At 44.6% G+C, this 23,299-nt stretch overlaps 1 protein-coding gene across 4 annotated transcripts in view; it reads right to left on the reverse strand.

Moving 5' to 3' along the window:
* The window catches only part of EBF2 (EBF transcription factor 2), a 151,963-nt gene that overhangs the window by 33,093 nt on the left and 95,571 nt on the right, over positions 1-23,299 (reverse strand). For all 4 annotated transcript variants that reach the window (XM_066983569.1, XM_066983568.1, XM_066983570.1 and 1 more), the window contains one exon: positions 4,705-4,786. In XM_066983569.1, the coding sequence (XP_066839670.1) occupies positions 4,705-4,786 (82 nt within the window). The remainder of the gene's footprint in view (positions 1-4,704; positions 4,787-23,299) is intronic.

Raw genomic sequence — 23,299 nt, forward strand, 5'->3', positions numbered from 1 at the left:
TGTCCACGTCCAAATCTGACTGGGGGGTCTCTAGCACGTCCTTTTTACCATCAGGCTGCGAGTGATTTGATTTTGACCAGTTCTGTTTTGCTGCTGCCCTCCCTTTTTGTTTCTTTACAGACCACGACATCCTTGAGTCGCAGCACGAGCCCCCCATCCTTCCCCGGTTTTCCCGAACGACACAGATCCTTCAGTGCTTCGGGCCAGAACCTAGCTGGGGGAGCTCCCAGCCACAGCCAGCTTGGCTCACGCGCCTGGTGAAGAACTGATCCAACCACTCCGAGGTCAGGAAGGAAATCTCCCCGGGGACACACTTTGTTATTTTTCCTTTCTCTTTCTCCCTAGAGCACCTAGAGGGGGATACCTGCCAGGAAATATTCCGTGTCATGATGTCTGCTGAAAACAGAGGACAATTGCCGACCTTTCTCTTCTCTGAAGAATCCCGCTGGTTCAAGGATGTATTGATGTTCTCCTGCCTGGTACCGTTCCCTCAAACATGGCACTGTAGGATCGTTTAATCAGTGTGTTACCGGATGAAGCAGAATTCCCAATCAACAGGAGGCTAATGCATTAGCACCAGCTCTCAGCTGAAGCATTTTAGCTGGAGTGCCTCATCTTAATTCCACAGAATTATTGTCCCCCATTACACACCGGTCATTACCATTAAGTATCATTGGGCTTCAATCAAGTTCTCTAGGAGAAGTCCTCATTAAGTGGAGGGCATCACGTTTTTTTTTATTCTGTTCCTGGGAGATCACTCAGTGCAAATACAGCAGTGACAGTAATGACAATACCTATGGAAACTCAGATTTGCAGATTAGCTGAACTCACATAGCAGTGTGGTTTGCGCAGTGACCCAAACATGCTTTTTTTGTTGTTTCTTTTTTGTTCCTTTTTATTCAGGGATATTTCGGCTGATAACTGATCAATATTTGCTCCAGTTAAATTCCCAAGGACGTATTACTCGACCTGTATACGTACTTGGGCAGCCACAAGTAACCATGAAGCTATCCACTAGTTCTAGACAGGTTCCCTGCCCTTGCTCTAGCCACTGACAGACACTGAAGCAGCCTGAGATTCACAATAAATTATGCTATTACTGGGGAAAAAAACATTAAAATAATGATCACTTATCCTTTAACTTCTGAGGTATAACACTTCTCAACAGTAGAAAGACATCGTAAGAAACATTTTAAAAATCTGTAAAAGTTAAGGGATTTTCTTTTTATCTCTGCAGCTCTACCTCATATCAAAGCAAATTTCAAGTAGTTAACGTGATCACAAAGCAGCTGGCGTTGCTCTCCAAACTAAAAAATTAAAAAAAAAACCTCTTCAGGCATCTGGAGCTGTATTAAATTTACAATGCAGTGTTAATGTAACCTTTCCACCCCTTTTTCTCCCCCCCCCCCTTTTTTTTAAATGGGTGTGATGTAAGTGAAATCTAATGTTTAATTGAGTTTGCTATACTGTAACTGTACTGTACACGAGCTAAATCTTCGATCTCGAGGTAGTGAGCGTGAGGCCAGGCTCGGAGGCTGGATCCCAGCTCCCCGGAGCGTTGGTTATCAGCCAAACCAAGCCCAAGCCGTACATTCACACCCATCTCTAATCAGAAGCATTAACTTGACGCTTTTCCAGACATGAGTAACCACTCTTCCATGCTTGAAGAGCTCACTCAGAGGCACTGTACGGCACAATTTCCATGCCTCTTATTTACATTTGCGTCTCAACAACCAAGCCTGAGTTTTGGGCTTTCGTTCAAAGAGCAAGAACGTTTGGATGAGACCCTTTCAGCTCTAGATTTCAGTAGCAATTTCAGTGATGAGAAGCCTGAGACAGGGTTTTGCTCTTCTGTTTTCTTTCTAACCATAAAAAAGTATCTTAATGTCTTCTGGAGATCTGACAAGTTCTATCCCACTGAAAATGAAGAGATTTGATTCCCTAGAATAACACGGGTACAAATTAAAAGAAATTCAACTCAGCATTGCTGCAGAAGTCTGGGTAAGGGAAGTTGAGTGTGTGGAAATGTTTGAAAGAAGAGGGTCTTAACAATAGCTCTACAAAGAATTTACTAGGAAAAAACAACAAATGTTTTAGACATGGCCCATGAATAGAGCATAAGCATAATTAAATCACGAGTCAAGTAGCTTTTTATGCTTTTTGAACGTGCTTTTACTCTGCTCAGGTGTTCTTGTCCTGGTGGGACAAACAACTGTCCCTTCAAACCCAATAAGCAATCCCACACGTTAATTGCCCTGCCTGATGTAACTCTTAACAACTTCAGTGAAAATGAAGACGTTCACAGCGTGCAAGCACACTGCTACTATTTGGAGTGATGTCGCTTTTTTTCCACTTGCGACTTTAAGGGTAGCTGACAGACCGCACTCAACAAGATGCAAACAAACAAACATTTGTCCAAATTAAAAAAAAAAAAAAAGGAAAAAAAGGAGGCTCCTGAAGACAGAGAGGGTGGAGCATCCAAGAATGCTCTTTCTTACGTTGTGTTCAGGGAAGTCGTGCTTCTGTCCTTAGAAACAACCAGGCACTTTGCTTATCATCCTTACCGATATCATCCTGGCTGATTTCCACCGGAACACACGGCTGTTTTACTCCCAATGCATATGATTGCAGCAATGGAACTACTTTTTTGTATCTTTTTTCATACACTCTGACCTCTCTAGCCCAGAACCAAGCTCATCAACTGATGAATCCAGTTCCGGACAAGCCTGAACAAAGATCCTGCTTTCACACACCACCTCAAGCATTTTACCATTTGTTTCAAAGGTTCGTTTTTGTAACTCTGAAAAAAGTCAACATTTTTGGTTTTGACAAAGAGTAAGATAAACCTAGGCTTTGCCTAACCTTGATTAATTCCAAGGTTTCAACTTAAATCTCACACTGAAGCTCCAAGGGTGTGCTAAGCTGCTGGTTTTGGTACGAAGAGCAAAACCAAACCAATCCTTCTTTGTGCACATTTTTGACAGATGATGTCTAATTGGTGCTTTTTTCTTTATGGAAATTGCCACGTGAAATAAAAATCAGGGCAAATTCGCTAACAATGGCCACCTCTTTTCTTCAGATGTCTTACCATCTCTGAAATACAGAATGGAAAAGTAACTATGGTCTCTTTAAACCACTGGCGTAAAAATAAATAAATAAATAAATAAATAAATAATTTTAAAAATCTTTTTTTTTTTTTTTGCCTAAACTTCTCTAAATTTTTTGGAGCTTTCAGAGATCAGAGTAGATTTTTGTTTTCATTATTCCGCATTTTCATTTTACTGGATTTCTCCTACAAGTTTTTTGTGTCTTTTTTTTTTTTTCATAAGAATAAACCTCTTGTGCATCTTTCATTTCTAGTAAGAGTATAGAACAAAATCCATTGTCTGTGGAAACCTGTTTTGTGGAAAGTTTTATGCAGTTCTGTAAACTCCTCTGGAGTTTTTGCTTCTTTGGTAAATGAGGAAAATGAGGCAAGCACCTGAGTAATCAAACATGAATCGCCAAAGCTAAGCATGTCGCCTTCCCCCGACAAGTCTTGTGGGTCTGCAAGAAAATCACACAGCCCCCAGCAGGGTAAAATCCTCTTGGTATCACGGTGCAATGAAGGTGCAATAATAATTGTAACTGTTTACCCGGACAGCCCGTTTCATCAGCAGATTTCAAAGGCCCTGGCTGGCAAAGTATGCGTGTGCCTTCCCAAAACCTTTCCTGAATCAACCCCCCGAAGTTTTGCAGAGGTGAGCAGCCCCATTTGGAGAGGTGGATGTATAGGCTGAAAGCAAGGGAAATGACAGCGTACCCGTGTGACTTGCAATCTCATGCCCCTGCCTTGAGACCGTGCTGCCCAGCTCTCAGCTGCCCGAGCAGGGCCAGTTCTGGCACCACTTCTCTACAGCATCCTCCTCCACGCCACTCTTCACACTGCACAAAGACCTGGCCACACACCCAGGACTTAGAAGGCTCGAGCATTGCACTTAGCTTCTTGTGAGGGCCAAGTTACAGGGAAAATACTTATTTATTAAACGTAATTGCTTAAAGGATTAGGGTATGGAAGAAGAGAGACCACGTCTGCCTCTCCTCCGCTGCTTCTAACCTGACACACTTCACCTCCTTCTGTGTTTTTATTAGCTGGTATTCACAATACATCAGCGACAGCTATGATGAAACCAGTGGCAGATTTTACTGCAAAGCAGCTGGGTCATTGTCCCGTGGGTCTTGTTGCTTTCCTGCGTGAGATCTTAAAGTGACCATCACTACTGTGGCTTTTTTTTTTTAAGAGAAGCTGAAAGGGAGGGCGTGAAAGAGTTAAAAGGCAAAAGAGATGGAAAGAGATAGGGAGTGGAGGGAAATGAGGAGACTGCTTGTGTACCACGTACAGAGCTACTTTGAAAAATTCTGAGGCATCTAAGTATCACAAACATGATCCCTGCTGTGGGCAGCTGTATGTGCGAGTGCTTTGCCCGAGGGTGTCAAATCAAATATCCACTGCTGGTTGGTACAGTACATCACTTCCCCTTGGGGATTCAGAGTGGGAAAAGAGAGAGAAGAGGGAAAAAGGTTTAAACACAACAAATGGAGAAAAACTTTAACAATATCTGATATGGCTTATCATATACTGTCATCATATTTATTATGAACAATGTAGGAGAGAGGAAAGGAGAAAAAGAGAAAAAAAGCAGACAGCTTAATGCTGAGCCTTACCTGGAACCGCCTCATATCTCTTGGGTTTCCTGCTGTTTTCAAACAATTCTGATTGCACTTGAGAAAAAATTTTAAGAAGAATCTGGAATGATAAAGAACCGTGTCACTGTTATTAAGAATAACAGAACAAGTTGCTGTGTTCTATCTTAAAGTACACATCGCGGTGATTTACATGTCGGTGTATCAGGAGACCAGGACTGTGAGAACTTACAAAAAAAAAATCGACAACAACAAAAAACACAGACAATTTTATAAAAATCAGGTAAATTATAGCTGACGTGCCTAATCCACACTGAGATGGGCAATTAGTTGATGCAAATCAACATATCTACTCGATTTATGCCAGTTCCTTCACTGCATGTTTGAGCACACGATTTGAGTTTCTTTCTTTATCTCTTCCATGCATACCGGGTCTTTCTTTCGCTGTCTGAATGGATTTTCCATGAAACAATATAGATGAATAATGTTATTGTGAAAAGCACAAAAACCAACAGGGCAACTCCGAGGAAGATAAGCCTTGAAACTACTTAGTAGGTATTAAAAAACAGAGACAACCAGAGCTGCCAGAAGAAGCTGATGAGATTTCATCACGACGATGTTTTCAGCTATTAAGATTTCAGTGACTAAAGCAGAGAGGCAGAACTGCCAGAAGCCCAGATTATAATCTTACCTAGATTTTCAGAGAGGATAACAGAAACACAAATCGAAGTCAGCCGTGACAGCTCACGCTGGCCAAGCAGATAAACCCATTAACATTGCACAAAGTTCTCGTGCCGATTATTTTTGCCTTGTCACATATATCTGTCTTTAGACGTTATTATTCTGGAGAGTTTAGCTTGTCATATTCATAAATTGAATCTTCAGGATGCTTGATGGGCTTACCCAACACTATGTGTTACAGCCTATGGATTTTACAGTTCAGAAATATTAGGCAGGCAGTTTTCAATAAGCTGTTCCACCAAATTTTTCATCCAGGGACGAGAGGATTCGTCCCTTTATTGTCTCATTCGCCTGATTAAATTTGTGAATTGCAAAGGTAAAGAAGTCTGCCCTTCTCAGAAGGGCACAAAAATCACAGTTGTTGGATTACAAACAAAACAAGCGTGTCTTCTGAATTCAGACAGAGCAGGCAAGAAGATGTTTTGACATCCTTTATCCTACGTGAAATTATTCTCTGTGATTCCTTTCTGCTCGTGCATTGCCCTTTGGAGGACAAAATGGGTTTAGCTGCAACAATTAAAAAAAAAATCAGAGATTTTTAAATGAGTTTGGAAGGAAAAAGACGCAGATATGAGAAAAAATTAATAGTTGAAGAATCGGTTTAGAATACAAAGAACACTTTATTTATTTATTTCTCTCGCTGAGTGCTTTCCTTAAAAAAAAATAAAAAAAAATCCGCTTTTGCAGTAAGTTAAAGTCCCAGGTGAGCCAGGCCTATTTCCCTTTCTGTTACTATGACAACGATTTTTTACCGCAGTCCCTAAGTCCCTTCAGAACTCACACATTCATGCCTTGAATTAGAACTTTAAAGGAGAAAGATGTATATTTCCCAGGCTTTGCCACCACCAACAACCCAAACAGCCCCAACGCGAGGCAATAAAGCAGAAATCCGCTTCTCCTTGTTATCGCTACTTTCTTTGCATCGCTCACACCGTGCCATTTCTCTCCGTACAGCCATACAAAGAGTAGCGAAGGATCTGATCCATTTATACCTTGCTTGAACAAACCAAAGCCCTCCAGAACCTCCCTACAGCTGACCCCACAAAAACGAGCCCGGTAACGTCACGTAAAATGCCTGCCACAAAACGCATCCTTCCGCTGAGCATTTCTTTCTTTAAATCCGTCACCTTTGAACACCTCCACACTACACGCTTGCCGTGCGTGTGCGCGCTGCAGGCTGGTATTTTTCTCTCCGTCGCTCCTCGTCCTTCGGGGCTCAGAGGGCTCCCCGCGTTTCAGGGTAACGCTCCTTGTTCTCCTGCCCTCTTCTTACAGATATCAAAACATATTTGCAGATACGTCAGCTGCTTCTGTTACTGCGATCTAGTGAGGCAGGAAAAAGCCTACAAAGCGCACAACAGACCAAGGCAGGGAACTTGTACTTGGCAATCAGTGAGCCAGAGGAGAAGGGACTGGTTTGGAGGGCTGCAAAAAAACCCAATGAACCCCCCAACATCCCCGGCTTGCTGTGACTTGCAAGGAAAAACAAAAGATGAAATGAATCAGGGAGGTGTTCGGGTTGTTTTTAATGTTTTTAATTGCTGTATAGCTATTCCTCCAGGTCAGGAAAAGGCTCGGCAGCAGCTGAAGAGCGGCGCAGCGCGGAGCACAGGAAGGTGTCGGTAAGCCAACTCGCTGTGTCAGCTGGGGAGCCTCGGGACGAGCCGAGAGCCCGCAGCAGCACCCTGCACAAAGCCCTGCAGGGCAGACACACACAGGTACAAATTCTAAATGTGCTTAAGCAAATCTGTGAGCGGACCGTAATGTTGCGTGGCAAGGAATGCAATTTCTATTTTCTGTCAGAACAACCCCAGAATATTTGGGTCTGGACCCCCAGCTAAAAGAAATCAGCGATATACGTGGAAATGAACTTGGGCTTTAATTAGAGCGGCGCGGATTCGTCCCAATGGGTGTCTGCTAAAAGATACACAGAAAACAAAGCTCCTGCTAGAGGTGGCTGCCTCCAAAAGCAGCGGACCATTCCCCGCTCTCACCGGCTGCTCGCAGCGCGCTGAGCTTTGGAGGCTGCAGGCCAGGAGATTTGGGCAGGAGCAATTCGGAGAATCCCACCAAAGATGAGCTAAAGGAGCCTGGCTTTCTGGGATTGCTGAGCTCCCGAGCTGCTGGAAACTGTGTGCCTCAAAGGTATCACAAACTGGGCATCAGTAATTCCTCGTTGCGCTTCTGACAGTGCTGGCTCTGGCTCCCAGTGTGCGAGCGTCGGGGCAGTACCCGTACATTGCCGTGTTAGACATGTGCAGCTTCTCTGGAGCTCACTGGGTATTCTGTGCTAAGACACTCTTCCCTCCTGCCACCCCGCATTTAGATTCAGTTTTATGTAAATGCACGCTCAGGAATTTCTCCTCCCGTTGATCCACGTCTCTCTCTCTCCTTTCAGAGGTTTTCCAGTCAAATTTTAGCTGCAACTGGGCATTCACAGCAAGTATTTGGTAGGTCGGTGTATATACATATATATTTTAAGTGGTTGCATCTGGGAAAGGCATTAATATTTATTGCAGCATTAGAATAAAAATGACTTGGGGGGAGCAAAGAGAAGCAAAGGTTTAGCTCTAAATGAAGCTGATTTAGGGGGAACAGGAGAATTGCAGAAGGCCTGTATTTTTTTTTTTTTAAATAAGAAAGTTTAGCCAGTTTTTGGCCTTAATCTATACATATATTAAAAACAAAATTAAAATTAGCTTATTTTCATGATTCTTAGCTGGCCTTTGTTCCTTCCCAAGGCCAGCATCAGCTCTGGGTTTAGCAGACAACTGCATAAGGAGCTTGGCCCAGGCATCTCCTACATCAACATCGAAGGGCACTGGGGAAAAACTTAAATACTTTTGAATAACCACCACTAAAAGTTCTGGCAGTGCTATAGAAGACCTGATTAACTTCATGTATAGACGTCAAATTAATTAAGACATACTGCAGACATTTCTTTTCTCCTATTGTCTCTCTCCTATGGTCAAGCCCTCTCTCTACAGACTGATGCGCTCGCAGAGGTCTCTCAAACGCCACCTTAAATAAATTCCTTCTTCTAGGGTTTAGAGGGAGCTATTTCAAAAGTTACTGCTCCTCCTACTGGGAGTTCCCACCGTGGTGGGGAGATGGGCTGATGAATCATTTACGTGCCCTTCTCTGGCTGCAGTCCAGAGGCTGGTGACAGTGTTATCCCCGCTGCTTTCCAGCAGAACTGCAGGCCAGCCTGGCCGACGTCGTGGGATCCTTAACGGGGCTCAGAGGCGGCAGCAGGACAAATTCCCCTGCAGACGGCTCTCAATGGATAGTGAGAAAGGGTAAGGGCAAAGCAGGAAAGGTCTTGTGTCTGTCAAGCGTTTTCCAAAGGGGCTGCTGCCCCACGCTGACGTGGCCGGATCCGAAAGGCTGCTTCCACCTCGGAGAACGTTCCTCCTCCATCTCGGCTGGTTGAGAAGAACCTGAAGCAAATCCTGCTGGAGCCAGAAAAAATCTTTCTGTGACTTCAACGGGACGAGACAGGCCCTAAAGAGCAGTCCCACGTGCAACAGAAGGTGTAGGTTTTTTTAAAAAAAATCCATTAATGTTTTTTCAAAGCCTTGCCACAAGACCTGGGACTGCTCAGTCTCACCACGTGGAGCCCCAGAAATAGAAAATACGCTTTGCGCTTTTATTGCGCCATTCTATGGGACTTAAACTTCAATTAATTCTGCCTCACAACCCCCTCTGCAGCAGGTGGTGTAACCACCAGTGTAAGGCAAGATACGGGGCCTGGAAACTGGGAGGGAATTGCTCGTATCACAGACCTGCTGCAGATCTGGGACTGGGACCCCGGTCTCCTGGCTCCTGGCTCTGTGTCTTAACTAACCTTTCCAGCCACCTCGTGTGCTTCCCTAAAACATAGCTGCAGGATCGAGAGAGGCAACTGTCTTGATCTTGTGAGCAGCCTTTGGAGAGACACGCCAAAAAATATCCCTTGTAAAGCAAACGGTGAGACAGTCCTGGCTCGTTTGGGCTGCTGCAGAGTTTGGGTCGCTGGCCCCAGCCGTTCTATGGCACAGGATGTGCCACCACCTGGTGTGACCGTGGTATCAGCAAACCCTGGGATGCTGCAATCTAATGAGAATATAAAGTGCACCCTATATGGTGGCATCGTGATTAAAGAATCAAAGTGCTTCCAAGAGGTCACAAAGTCAACTAAAAAGAAATAAAAAGCTGGGAGTTGTTCCTGTGAGTATCTTTGCTCTGGCTGAACAATGTTAAGAGTGAGCCACGGAACTATCATTACGGGAGGGCCTGGCTCCAGCTGCATGAAAGCGAGGAAATTCTGAGGTCAGGGTCTCACACCGTCCCCCTGATTCCCCCGTGTGTGTCTTGGCACTGCGAGCTCTGAGATAAGTGTGACGAGCAACCTTACCCGCTGCCCCAACGCGGCGAAGCAGGCTCTGCTTTCAAACCTCTGCCTTGCAAAGGGACCAGATCAGATTTTGCACATACATTTGAAGGCTGGCGTTTAAATTCAATTAATTGCATTTATTTGATGGCATCATCTTGATTTTAATGAATATCACAGCAGAAGACTTCTTTATAATCTGAATATTTATCTCTGGAGTAATTCCGCTCTATTATGTCAGTGTGTATTATTAGGGAGCTGATGAACAAATTTCCTACTTTTTGAGCAGTTATCGTCAGCGTGGGATCAGGCATGGCACGAAGGCATTCTAAACGAACACACACCATATACTGTGCGCGAAATGATTGAGGTTATTACAATAATCCAGAGTATTTATACGATACTCCACAAACAGCAGCTAATTAATCTTCGCAAAACTCCTGTGCATAAAGTGTGAACCCAGTTGAACAAACGTGAAAACCAACATATGTAGGTCAGAAGCCTTTGCTGAGATTCTCTGCGAGAGAAGGGAGCAGGAGTCGGATGGCAGTGGGGCCCCGGGCTGGGCCAGGAGAGGTGGTGTTCGTTTGCCGCTTGTTTTTTAGGGGAAAGGCTCCAATTGTACCAAAACACTCACGTGGGCATTCTGCCTTCTGCTGCTGCCCCACCAGTGTCCTCATTTCTTGATCTGAAAAGTGAGGAACGTTTCTCTGCCCTTGTGTCTTGGTCCAACGTGATTTCTTTGGCTCAGGGCGCTTGAGGACGAGTGACAGCACAACGGCGCTCCTCGGCGTGCGTGAGAGGTGAGCACTGAAACACCATGGGAACCTTGCCTAGTAGGATCCAGTGACCCCACTTGCGTCTAATAAACACCACATTCCCAAATCACTTGTTTTTTCCTCAAACTAATGCCTCCGTTGTAAGGCTCACACTTTTCCTAGCCTCTTTTTGCCCTCTGCTTCCCGTTCAGTCTCCTATCTAGTCTTTGTACCTTCACAGCTTGGCTGTAAGACGATAAAGGAGAGAGTAAATAGCATAGGTCTATGCCAACCTAGGGGAGATGGTCTAAGTGAGCCTTTCAACCCCCCTCCCCAGAGATGTCCATGGATCTTCCTATTTTCCTGTTCCGCTCCATGCACGCCAATGCGTTGCCATCACATCTTTCTCCTCACCCCTCCTCCCCAGTCGTCTCCCAGCTTCGAGGCACTGACCCCAACCCATCCGTACAGGAAGGTTTCCCTGTGCTCTGCAGTTCTTGTCCAGCGCCGAAATAGAAGCCTGCCAAGGCAGGGTCTGCTTCTGCAGGGGTTTAAGGAGCGCGGGTCGGGAGGAACCGTGCTGATGTTGGAAGCATTGTAATGGCTAAAGTGAAGCTGGCTTCAAGATGTGAGGCTTTGGGGTATTTGTATTATTAAATCATGGTGGTTTGGACCAAAATCTGCAGGAGTAAATATCGTTTGCGCTGCGGAAAGTCTAGATCAGAAGTTTTCTGTTTTGGCCCATCGTTATTATTAAATTAGTATTTAATCAATCAATAGCAGAACGCTCCTTCCAAGATGCTTGCAATGCAAAGCATATGAAGACATGCAGATCAGATAAGTGTAATAGAGAACAGGTGGAATTAGTGCTTTCATTTGAAAAAGAAGAAAAGCTCCAAAAGGATTTTAAAATGCTACAAGGCATTGTATCCCCCAAACAAACTGGAAACATCAGATGATTTTAGGTACCCAAACAACTCTGTCTTCCAGCTCGAATGGTCCAATGTAATTCAGCAGCACCTACGGTGTAACATCCCATGTTCTTTCACCCACAGTCAATGACTCCAGTTAGATTTTGGGCTTTCAGTTTTGATGTGGGACCTTTACTGTGCCGAGTATTGAGACCTGAAGCCGAGGGCAGCAGACCGCTGACGCTGCCTGATGTGTAGGTCTCCGGCCCCTTGCAACACCGAGCTCAGAGGAGCTGACCCAAGAGATGGGTGCGAGAGCAGCACAAAAGGATCAGCGGTTCAGCTAAGGCAGGCCGACAGATCAGCCTACCTTAAAACTCTACCTTAAAATTATGGGATGGCAGCACCCATCTTAAAACTGCTTCAAATTACAACTTGCTTGCGGTGCCAAGAGGTCCCAATCACACTTGGGTGAGTAATGCTCGGCGCCGTGTATTAAGATACAGGATGGAAGTGCTGATATCCTATATTTCGGGCGGGTTAAGGACGAACACGGCCCCTTAGGTCCTCAGCAAAGGTTGGACTTGAATTCATGTCCCACTCCCAGTCCCATGCCTTAACCACACATCTACTGCTCTTCAAATATCCCATCTCCCTGCAACTTAGGACATCCTACTGCTCCCTGCCCTATACCCAGTGGCTTTTTTTTCCAAGAGCTTACTTTCCAAACTAATAGTGTCTGAATGCAAGCCTGCAATATGTCATCCAGACCCCAAACACGTCAGTAAAGTTGATATTTATATTCTGTACATTTTCCACCTTCTGCACAATTTTCATCTCTGCAGTAGCTTCTGCTCCCCTCTTTCAGAGCAGCAGCAGGCGTACACCTCCACGACTGCAGTTCCCATTCGTTTGGTAAATGCCTATTCTGTCTTGCAAAGTGATCCCATTTTCAAGAAACAAGGGTTGGAGGAGAGTGCGCTGCCGGTTCTATAGGCAGGCGTTTGTCAGTGCTGAACGCAGTTATTTGGCACAGCCACACTTGCTAGGAAAAAAAAAATCTCCGAGGAAAACCTCCTTGTTTGTGCACTCTGATGAAAACCTGACACCATTAATGAAAATAATAATTGAACTCTATGGGTTCGAATTGAAAATGAAACACAACACTAACAGCGTGCTTGTAATTGCAATTGTTCTCCAAAAAGCCTTTGGAGGACTCTTTGCAATCCGAGCAGTTTCCCTTTCCCTTTGGGTTTTCCTTCTTCCTCTCACACCAAAACTTTCCAGTAACTTAGGAGACAATGGCAAGAAGGTTGTTTATGCTGTAGGATCCATATTATTCATGCCATTTGGCACACAACCAAATACCAGAGCGTAATCAAGAGTCAAGAGGCAGGGAGGTAGTAGAGGACGGGGCTGACGGGCTGTTGAAAGGGGTGCTCAGATACTATTCCCTGCTTTATTACAGGATCTGCGGGCTCCAACTGTGCTAAGCATCGCGCAGTCACGTTGTGAAATTGTTATTGGAGAGAGATACACAAAGGAGGGGAGGAAAGAAAGGTGTTTAGCTCGTTTCACTGACGAGGAAGTCAAAGCACCTAGAAATCGAGTGACGTACCCCCCATCGCACATCGAGCTGCTCTTCCGGCCAAGAACCACGCACCGTTCCTGCAAGCCCGCGGCTGCGACTCCACTGAGCCTTTTCTGTGGCGACAAAAATCTCATAAAGCCCTTTGCCTCAGAGCCTAACCCTCAGCAGGGTTTTGAAAGCAGGGCCGAGTTCTTCCTCATTACCTGGGCCAGGCTCAGCGGTACGCACATGGCTCGGTGCTGGGCTCTCCGATGGATGCTGGCCTGATGATGCTCACAGCACCGGCTGCATCCATCCAGCCGCTGGCAGCGCCTTGTCCTGATGCTCTCGCAGGTGCAAAGTCAACTCTGTTCTACTCTGCAAATATCATGGACCCCAGAAAAGGCATGCAGAGGCGTTACGCGAGCACGGAGCCTGATTCCCCACTCGTTTTTTCCACGCCCACTGAACCCTGTTTTATCTTTTGACTCTTGGATCCCCTCGTTCCATTTTCCTGAAGTGCCCATGTCCCGAGCCGTGCTAGGTGCACAGCCAGCACCAGTGACACCAGTGGCTTTTTGCGGCTGCCTGGGCTGCTGCCTTTTTCTCTTCCTGCCAGACGGCAGAGGCCAGCACATACAAACTGCCCACCCCGCGGTTAGTGTAGGGCCTGATCACAACTCTCCTGCAGCTCCCAGAGACCAGGAGCTGCAGGGATGGCACTGTCAGCGGCAGAACAAGGTTAGGCACCTCTTTTCCACCTGCCACAGTGGGTAGCGCCCAGCTGAGAGCGCTCCCTCAGTTAGGAAGTCAGGAGCATTGCCTGTCCCTCAACTGGTTTTGTATGAAAAAAAAAAAAAAACACACATTCATTTGCTAAAGAGGCAAATTTACATCCAGGCAAGTTGCTTCCCCACTCATTTGTCTCCTCCCTTCTCCGAGGCTCGCACCCGTCGTACTTCTGGGTCTAGTCACAGCTGACCTTGAGTGGGAACACCGGTGTAACATTATATTCCTATGACAGATTTATAGATTGGCAGAGAGGGGTGCGTTCAGAGCATTCCTTCCCTAAGACAGGACAGCATCCAATGTTTGTTAGCATCATTAAACTAAAACTGACTTTTCACCTGCTCCCATACCATATGCAGCTGCAAATTTTTAAATTAAACTATGAAGCCATGCATAAATTTACATATATTACAGACTAGCCTCTCCATTTAACATGCAAATGTACTCCAATGTTTCAGAACACCTTCTGTCGCTAATTAATTTGCTGAATTATAATTAGACTAATCCTGCATAATTAATAAGCACAGATTTTTTTTTAATTTCTAAGCAGCTTGATGAGATCATTCACTTCCTTCTATAAACTGCTAAGTAACTGTTAAAAAAAATCTGGAAAGAACATATGTGAAAAGGTATGTTTGATGTCGCATACAAATTTAAACTAGCGGGCAAGCTTCAAGAAAGTCAGGATTAATATAGGTAGAGGGCTGAACCAAGAGACCAACAGCGCATTATTTTCAGGGGCACGGACCAAGATTTTCCTTGCCTATTTTATTCCTTTTGCTTTTACCCATCGGACCTTCCGAGATCATAGCCCGAGACAGAAAAGGATTACAGAACCGTATGTAGCATTAGGAGATGTTACGATATTAACGCACCGTTGTATATCAAAACACTCCCTGTACATGCTGTGTGTGGATGAGCTCCTTTGATGGTATTTGGAATTGTTTTCATTTCGGCTGCCAAAACCAACGGAGATCATTCTAGTGAAACAATTAAGTGCTATTAGCACTGGACTCGTTCCGTAATGATTAAAATGAAGGGTCTCGCTTTAATGTTGAAGAGCTCGGATTCAGAGAAACGTGCACACCAATATGTTTTTTACAACGTGCAGTGCTACAGCCCCTCTAGCAGGGAGCCTGCTCCTGATGCACGAGGCAGCCCCTCCACCTGAAACGGGTCCCGAGATCTCACCCAGCAATAACCAAGCAGAGTCGGAGGGAAAGAGCATCCCAAAATATCACAGGGTATTTTGCAAATGAGAATGCAAACAGTCACACGAGTGTATCATATTTATACACTCTTACAAGCATTGTTTGTAACCTTGTGATAATCACTGTATTTATATATATACTTTTGGTATGTATTGCAGCTCTGTTACTAACATCCCCATTCAGTCTTCATTTAATCTTTCCCAAATGCAGTGCTCACCAGCTTCACTGGGTGTCTGCTCCACTTGGGAGTAGGCAAAATGTGAAGCAAGACCTCATGATTTGACCCAAAGAAAGGAAGCAAGAAGAAAAGAAAAATAAAAAGAATTCCTATACTAAGAGATTCCTGAACCACTTAAAGCCTGCAAGTGTCTTGTCTACTGCAAATGATAGATGTAAAATACTTACCAGCCACTTCTGCCTGGAATCTCTTTTTTTTTTTTTTTTTTTAATTTGGACAAGTGCCCTTGTTCAGATAAATATAGCTTTTAAATTGACTGGGGTTGTGTATGCCCATATATAAATAGCAAACTTATAAGGGAAGGGACCCAGCTCACACAGGACAGGTTCTTGGCACTGTGTGCCAACCAAGCCGCTTTCTAGTATTTCCTACTGGGCAGTCAATGGGAAATCACTTTTTTTTTTTTAACTTTTTTTTTTTTTTTGCCCAAGGAAGATAGCAAAGTACCCTGCTCTTCTTTAACTCACTGTAAATCTTATCAGAAAAGATAAGTGCTTGGCACAGGTATAACAAAGATATTTAGGAGAAGGAACAACATCTAGAAATTAAAACTGTAGAAGAATTGCAGACTTGGAATCCCAGCTGCTCCAGAAGCATAGCGATGCCATGAGACATGCTCATTGTGGCAGATTACCCTGGAGTAAAGGACTCCAGACAGGGAAGAGCTTCCGTGCTTTGTTCATTTTGGACAGCCCCAGTACACTTTGTTTTCCTAATAGCCACTGAACATATCACCAGGTGACAAGGGAAGCTCAAGAAGAAAAAAATGAAAAATACAAACAGAAAACATCTTTCTGTCTCATTCTTCTATTTCTTATCTTCCCATATCCCAGCTCAGCAGACAGAGACAATGTAATGAGTGAAAATAAAACATACAGGACCGGGTCTATATTTTTCCCTCCTCGTTTCTGCCTGCACCTCATTTTAGACCATGGATGAATTGACCCAAAGATATATAGGTCACGGGGCTGAGGCAGAAATAGAAGCCGTGTCTCCAGAGCCACAGAGCAGGGTACACGAGCAAGTCACTGAAATTCTGTTTTCCTTTCAAGCTATTCTTGTTTTGTCAGAGTAAGAAATTTCTAAGACATTTAGAAGCCATAGTATAGTGCCAAACCCATATGTCAGCATCCGCATCTTTCAGAAGGTTTCTGATGGCCAGGACTTCCACCGTCTTCCCAGGCTCTGGCTGTGGAGTTTGCTATTACCTACTTTGCATCATCTGCTTTGTGCACTTTGTTATCGTTTTAACTCAGAAAAAAAGATCGTGTGTGTGCATATGTAGAGAAAATTTTGCTTTAAAGAGAAAAAATCTGAACTCTGAAACCCACCTTTTTCTGTTTTAGCATGTCCTCAGAAACCAACTAGCTTGCCATGGGAAAATAGTGCACAGTCCTGTAGTGGTGTGGAATATAAAATTTCTAGTGTGCAGTAAATAAATTAGTACATTTAAAGTAATTCTACCTTTCACTGAAAACATTTCATTCATCTCTGCTTACTAGCCCCCAAATTTAATTAACCTTTTCAGTCCCCTTTGACGTAGCACATAGGTGCCAGAGGCCAAAAAAGCAGCAGCAGTTTGGGGTAGGAACGCGAATCAGAGGAGAGTACCAGGGTAACTCTGTTAACTGGTGATGGCTGAGCCTCCAACGGGGCAGCAGTTTGATTTGAAGAAATACCCACGGTTCATGGGCCTTTCCAAGGACCTTCGCAGGAGGCTGCAGTGAAAAGAAATGTAAGGGGAGCAGAAGAAGAGTAATCTGCCCTTCGCTTCTGTATGTCTGCTGGGGCTGACTCAAGGGGACTTCCCCTGATTTGACTGCTCGGTTGTTTCAGAGCAGCTGTCTTATCCTGAGAAGTTACAGAGGTTGTGAGGGTGCACAGCACCATCAGCTCTGTCTACAGTAGGCTGAGAATGAGGCCCTTTAGAAATAATACGGTATTAAGTCGTGGTCCCCAAAGGTGCATATCTCTGGCACTGAATGGGTCGAAACACCAGCACGCAATTTCTGTGCCTATATGTCTGTGCCCCCCCATCAGCAGCCACTTTGTGCAACTGCTCGTAGCGTCCACAATGTGAGGATTCAAAAAAAAAAAAGGCTGGGTTTCCATGAAATGTGTCATGAAAGCCATACTGCTTTAGATTGGGCACCCGGAAATAAAGATAAGGTAAAATTCAAACACTTGGGCAATCAGTTTGCTATAAACTCATGGCAGCAGCAAGTTATTTTGCCTCTGGCAAATACTTTATGCTACAGGAGAAATTGCTTCTCTTCACTCCATCCCTCTCCCTCTCCCACGCATACACACGAACCCCAAGTTGACTGTGCAGCGATGTTAACAGGAGAGGAAAATTGCTTCCTGACCTTTCCAGTGATCAATTTACACCCTGAAGCATGAGATTGGTTTCATTTTAGTGTGTATATGTAATACCTATTCCCACCTCGCTTTAGACAATGCAAAACGTGCCGCTCACTCAAATGGGTGCACGTGTTCAGATGGTTTGGGCCGTGGCCTCCTTCAAGGCACCCCTCTGGTACCTGGGCGATTCCTCGAGCTCCGTGACGGTGCCCGTGCTTCGTGGTGCAGGTTGTAGTGCTCATCTCCCTCGGTCACTGCAGCAGGTCTACGTGTGTACTGATAAGGCTGTTACAGAGCTTCGCCGTCAGCTATGCAGCCTTACCCTCCGGCTGGAGCAAAACACCTTCCTGGAGCTGCTGGGAGAGGTCCTAATTACTGCTCAGTAATTTCAGCTCCTGACCTCCCACCTGTGGAAGCCAAACAAGGCCTGGCACTTGCACCAGATGCAAAAAAATACGAAGATATTATTACACGGTCTTTTTATAAGGCAGATGCAGCCCTGACTTCGGGCTGCCTGCCCTCGAGGGGAGCTGCCCAAAGGTGCTGAACGTGGACAGGCCAGGACCAGCCTCAACTGGCCAAACTTTCTGTCCTGCCGCCAGCTGCAGATCACACAACTCAAGCCCGTGATTAACATGTTATAAAGGGTAACCCCTAGCTTCCTGCGCCCTGCTGAAGTGGTCATTCACGCGTCGAGTTGTTCGTGCTTGTTTTGAAGCTCATCAAGGGAAGCCTTCTGCAATGCCCTGCTTTCTGCCTGGGCTAATGAGCCTGTGCGAGGGCTCCAGATGTTTCCAGCTGCGGCAGCTGAGATCTGTCCTCCTCATTCACTTCCAATTCTGATCTTCTCCCCGGAGCTGCAGAGATCACAGGGACAGACTCGACACGATGTGTAAGTAGGTACTGCAGAAGCCAGGGATGGGGCTCTTGTAAGAGTCTGGCAGTGTTAAAGCTGGACACAAAACCATATTGCTGACTTCGAAAGGCTTCTCAGGGAGTGAATCCAATCCATATTATCTCTTGGAAACATATGACATATTTTTATGCCTATGTATTTCATGTCTTATATCCTCCCAACTTGCAGGCATACTCACATACATGCAGAGTATAAATTGTAAGCCTACAGTTGGCTTAGTGACTGGAAAATATTCCTGTTTTGAGCCTTTAAATAACAGGGTATCGTTCCACATGCATCATCACAATGTGCTCTCTACTGAAAAAAGTCTCTTGGCAGTTTCCAACTTTCGGACTTCCTGCCCGTGTCCCTGGTGCGCTAAGATGATGCATGCAGTGAATTCTGATTTTTTTCCTTCTCAGGTTCTACTGCAGTCATAATTCCTGGAGAAAAGTTTTAGAGTGCATGCAACATTTGCTGAATGCTTTCTTCATTTATTTAATCCAGATGTTTGCATTTTAAATAATTGAAAAGCTGCTCTGGTAAATAGACATCAAGGGAGGCTAATGGGAGTAGCACTGTCATTAGAAAGAGCTTGTACGATAAGACATCAGACCGAGGAGTCGGTCCCTGCAATGTCAGGACAGGTTACAGGAAGGAAGGCATGCAGCTCGGTGGAAAGCATTACGCATCAGCGCAGGACTAGCACGGCACTTAGAGACTGCTGAGCAAGGCTGAGCACAAACTGCACAGAACTTGCAATGAAGAGAGTATTGTGAGCTTTTCCCTTCTCAATGCTTAATCTCTTCATGTGGTTTGATTTAGTTGCACAAGAAAAACAAAAAAAAAAAAAGGAAAATAAAAGGAATTATTTCCATTCCCCCCCCCTTTTTAAACTTGATCACTAAGCTCATTTAACAAGCGTGATTTCTGGAGCTCCCAAATGAAATACTGCAGTTGGTGCAGAACTTTAACACAAATAGGATTATTTGATTTAAGATTTTGAGACTGACAGTGCAATCTTCAGTCTCTGCATACCTGGGCTCTACTAAAAGCACCATGAATTTGCAGCTTGACCCTTCAGCTGTCCTAATTTTTGTCTCCATTGTTAAACTCCTGCTCTGTTTTCACCTGAACCTCTGAAATAATCAACATTAAGTTCTATGAAATCGAATCAGTTTAAATGGGAGTAGGATTACGTGCAGGTTTGCAGTAGTTTCCTTACATTGATTTTTTAAAATCACTTCTTCAATGACACTGATGTAACCGTGGAGGGTGACCAGCCTTGCGATCACTGAACTCACTAGGATTTATCATTTTCGCTGAAATTGTTTAAATACTTGCAGCCGTATCCCAGCTATGTAACCTGGCACAGAAGTTGTTAGTTACAATAACTCGAACCAGGTAAAGACTTGTTCCCTGGAAGTCAGCTACTGTACATTCCCTCCCCTCCTGTATAGGAGAACTGTGTTTTCCCCCAGTATACAAAAAATATCTTAATGGCCCCACTTGTGATCATTTTGTGATCCCTTGCAACGGCTCCTTTGGAGCTGTTAAGAAATAGCTTCTGAAATGTCTGTGGAACAACTCTTTTCCAGGAGGTATGGCCACTGGGCCCCAAATCGCTCCTTTATACAGAGCCAGCGGGAGAGAAGAAGTGTTCCCTACAGGACCAGATTTCCAGAGATGTTCTTGTCCACTCAGAAAATCAAGTCTGCAAAGTTCCTTCACGCGTAGATGTGTAATTACATCTCTGATGAATGCTGTGAGGTTGAATAGCACTTGATAAACCATTCTGATTTGTTCTCCAGTGCCTGCATATGATTCTTAGAAGGCCTGTATATGTAACTTTACATCATTGGTTCAATAAAACAATTACGGTACCATGTGCTGTCTGAATTCTTACAGCCCCAAATTAAGTTTAATGCCAAAATTTAAGGTTAAGTGGATTAATTCACAGATACTAATTTAAAAAAAATGCATTTTCTTGGGGACCTAGTAGAAAAACATTGCTGCATCTCTTTCTAGAAGATCAGCATGTACTATAGAGACCGGCTAGAAGACTTGCGCATCTTAATATACATGTTAAAAAGATGTGCCATAGCTTTGAAGCTCATGGGGTTTAAATCTACTAATCACACTCATAAAAAATCATCAAACCAATGAATGTCAAGGCAGAAACTCTGATCTCTGCCAGGACACTTGGAGATCTTTATAAGATCCATCAGTTCCTCTACTAACAGATCCTTCCCTTCTCTATTCCCCCTTTCCCTTCCTCTCTCCCTTCCAAAAAAAATAGTTAAAAAAATAAAAAATAAGATTAAAGCAGTTTCAATTCTAAATTCTGTTTTTTAGCAATAATTCAGTGAATGCCAACAACATTTTTTGTTGCTTAATTAGACCAATTTAAATTACAGGACAGTTTAGGAAAACATTCACTATAATTCTAGGAGTGAGACATTAGAAACCATTTAATCTGTCCTATGCAATTACTTTATACTTACCTATTAGGAAGTAAAATACTAGTGTAAAAGTGTCTTTTACACACAACACAGTTTCGTTCTATTTAAAACCAAAAAACAAAACAAAAAAACTGCTCATTTTTTAACTTGATGAGTAAGCTCATATTGCTGAGCACCTGAGCAAGAATAATAGCGCAGCTATTATTTTTGGCAGTGTTTTTACTTCAGCTTAGAAAATGACAAAACTTTGAAAAAAGTGAAATTGTTTTTCTAAAGGGCTTTTCCGCTACCATTCCCTGCCGTGCTCTGGCTCACTGTGACCAGAATACCATCGTATCAGGCTGGAGTGGCAAGCTGAGCTGGCCAAGTTAGGGACTTGTGAGCATCTTTCCCTCCCAATGACAGAAATTATTTTTACTGTCAGTGTCCAAGAACTTTAAAGAGGGATCAGGGCCTCATTGTCCCTGCAGTTATAAAAGAGCAGGATTCAGAACAACCTCCTTCTGGAGCCTCCAAGAATCCAACAGGGAGGGGGAATTGTTCCAATACCTGCCTGAGATCCAACAAAAGTTTGTGGTTAACAAATAAACGGTCCCACTGCTGAGCGCCGGTGTAGATGCCCTGCAAACCTAACATTTGCTCCAAATTTTGCTCTGCATAATGTTAGTCCCTATTAATCACAGGAAAATAAGAGATCTGGCCATAAAACAGTAGCACTCGGAAGAAAAGAAGTTGGCATTTACGATTTAGATGTTTTTCTCAGAACACTTTGATAATGCTGGAGATGAAGGGATCTGTAAACCTCCTAAAAACCATCAGAGCGCAGTGCAGCAACTCCCCAGCCCGGTGTGGTCCAGCAGTCCTCAGTCCTTCCTCAGGCAGAGCCAAGCCCCACCAGACATCTATCCCTTCATACGCGCTCTTGTGGCCACCTAACTTCTGCCCACGGATTCACCTGGCCTTGCCACCGCCCGTCCGGCTGACCTCAACAGACAGCAGGAGACCTTACAACGGGGAGACCAAACTTGGGCAAAAGGCACTTGAAAAGGGCCGAGTAACAACCATCGCATTCACTGGAGGCAGAACTGATGCCCACAGGGAGACGCTGGCCAGGCTGGGGAACACCCCTGGTTATATATCGCCGATAACGCACGGTTGTTATTTAGGGCCCACACCACGGGACTATATGCGCATGGGCCAGCAAGCGGCGATTGCTCACGCAGGGCACCGAGCCGCTTGCGACTGCTCACAGCTTCGTCGCTTCCAGCCCTGGGGAAGTCAGACTTCAGAAGAGCTCAGCACACTTGTGACCCCATAACTGGGATGCCAAGGGCTCCTTCCAAAACTGCTGCCACCGATGCACCTCAGGGACAAAGACAAAGAGAAGGTGCTGAATTTCCAGCGGTTCTTTTAGCATCCCGGGCGGGCAGGGCTGCAGGAGAGCCTGGTGGCTCCGTACCCGGTGCCCAGGCTGAGACACCTTCAGAACAGCCTAATTTTCTGCAGGTGCTGAGCACCAGCATCTGCAGTGCCTTAAGTTTACAGTCCAGCATTCCAGATGCTTTCTGCCCATATTTTTGTGGCTGGTACCAGAAAAGCTCGTTTTATTACTCCAGACACTGGATTTGTACGTCTGCGTGCATGTGTATGTATAGCGAGGGGCTTAGAGGGGTAAGGGGCATAAATCACTTCAAATTGCTACTGTAATAAATGTGGACAAAAGAATAAAATTTGTCACCAACCTAATATTACCATCAATGTTTTGTCTAGCTACATTCCTTCCAATTTAAAAACAGTTCAATACCCCTTTTACCTTCAAGTAGCAGCACTTAATAAACAGTGATGGATGCTTTTTATTCCCTTTCCCCCCTTCCTCCTATTCCAGGCTTTCCTATGTCTGTTACAAGGGGATTGTTTAGCTTGGGGGAAATGTAGATCCTCCATCTTTCTTGCATTGACATGCATCCCTCAAGGAATGACGACCATATTTAATTCATAACCCCCGTTGGCTACACAAACATACAACTTCCCATCAATTAGGCAACACAGAGATGCTGTTAAAAATCAATGAGCTTATTATTAAATATATTTTCTTTTCATGTAACAATAATAGTTATTGCCGCTCCATTGTTACAGCTGCAGTATCAGCTGGCTAAGCAGCTCCCAAAAAGGGGCTGATTGCTTTTTGATCAGCCCGGGTAATAGCAGAGAGCAGCAGAACGATGTTGTCCTCGCTGTGCTGCTTGGCACGGATGCTGAAGGATAAAGGTGATAAAAAGTGACCAAATGGATGCTTCTCGAATAAAAT

The sequence above is a fragment of the Anser cygnoides genome, chromosome 26 (assembly GCF_040182565.1).
Source record: "Anser cygnoides isolate HZ-2024a breed goose chromosome 26, Taihu_goose_T2T_genome, whole genome shotgun sequence".
Taxonomy (NCBI): Eukaryota; Metazoa; Chordata; class Aves; order Anseriformes; family Anatidae; genus Anser; species Anser cygnoides.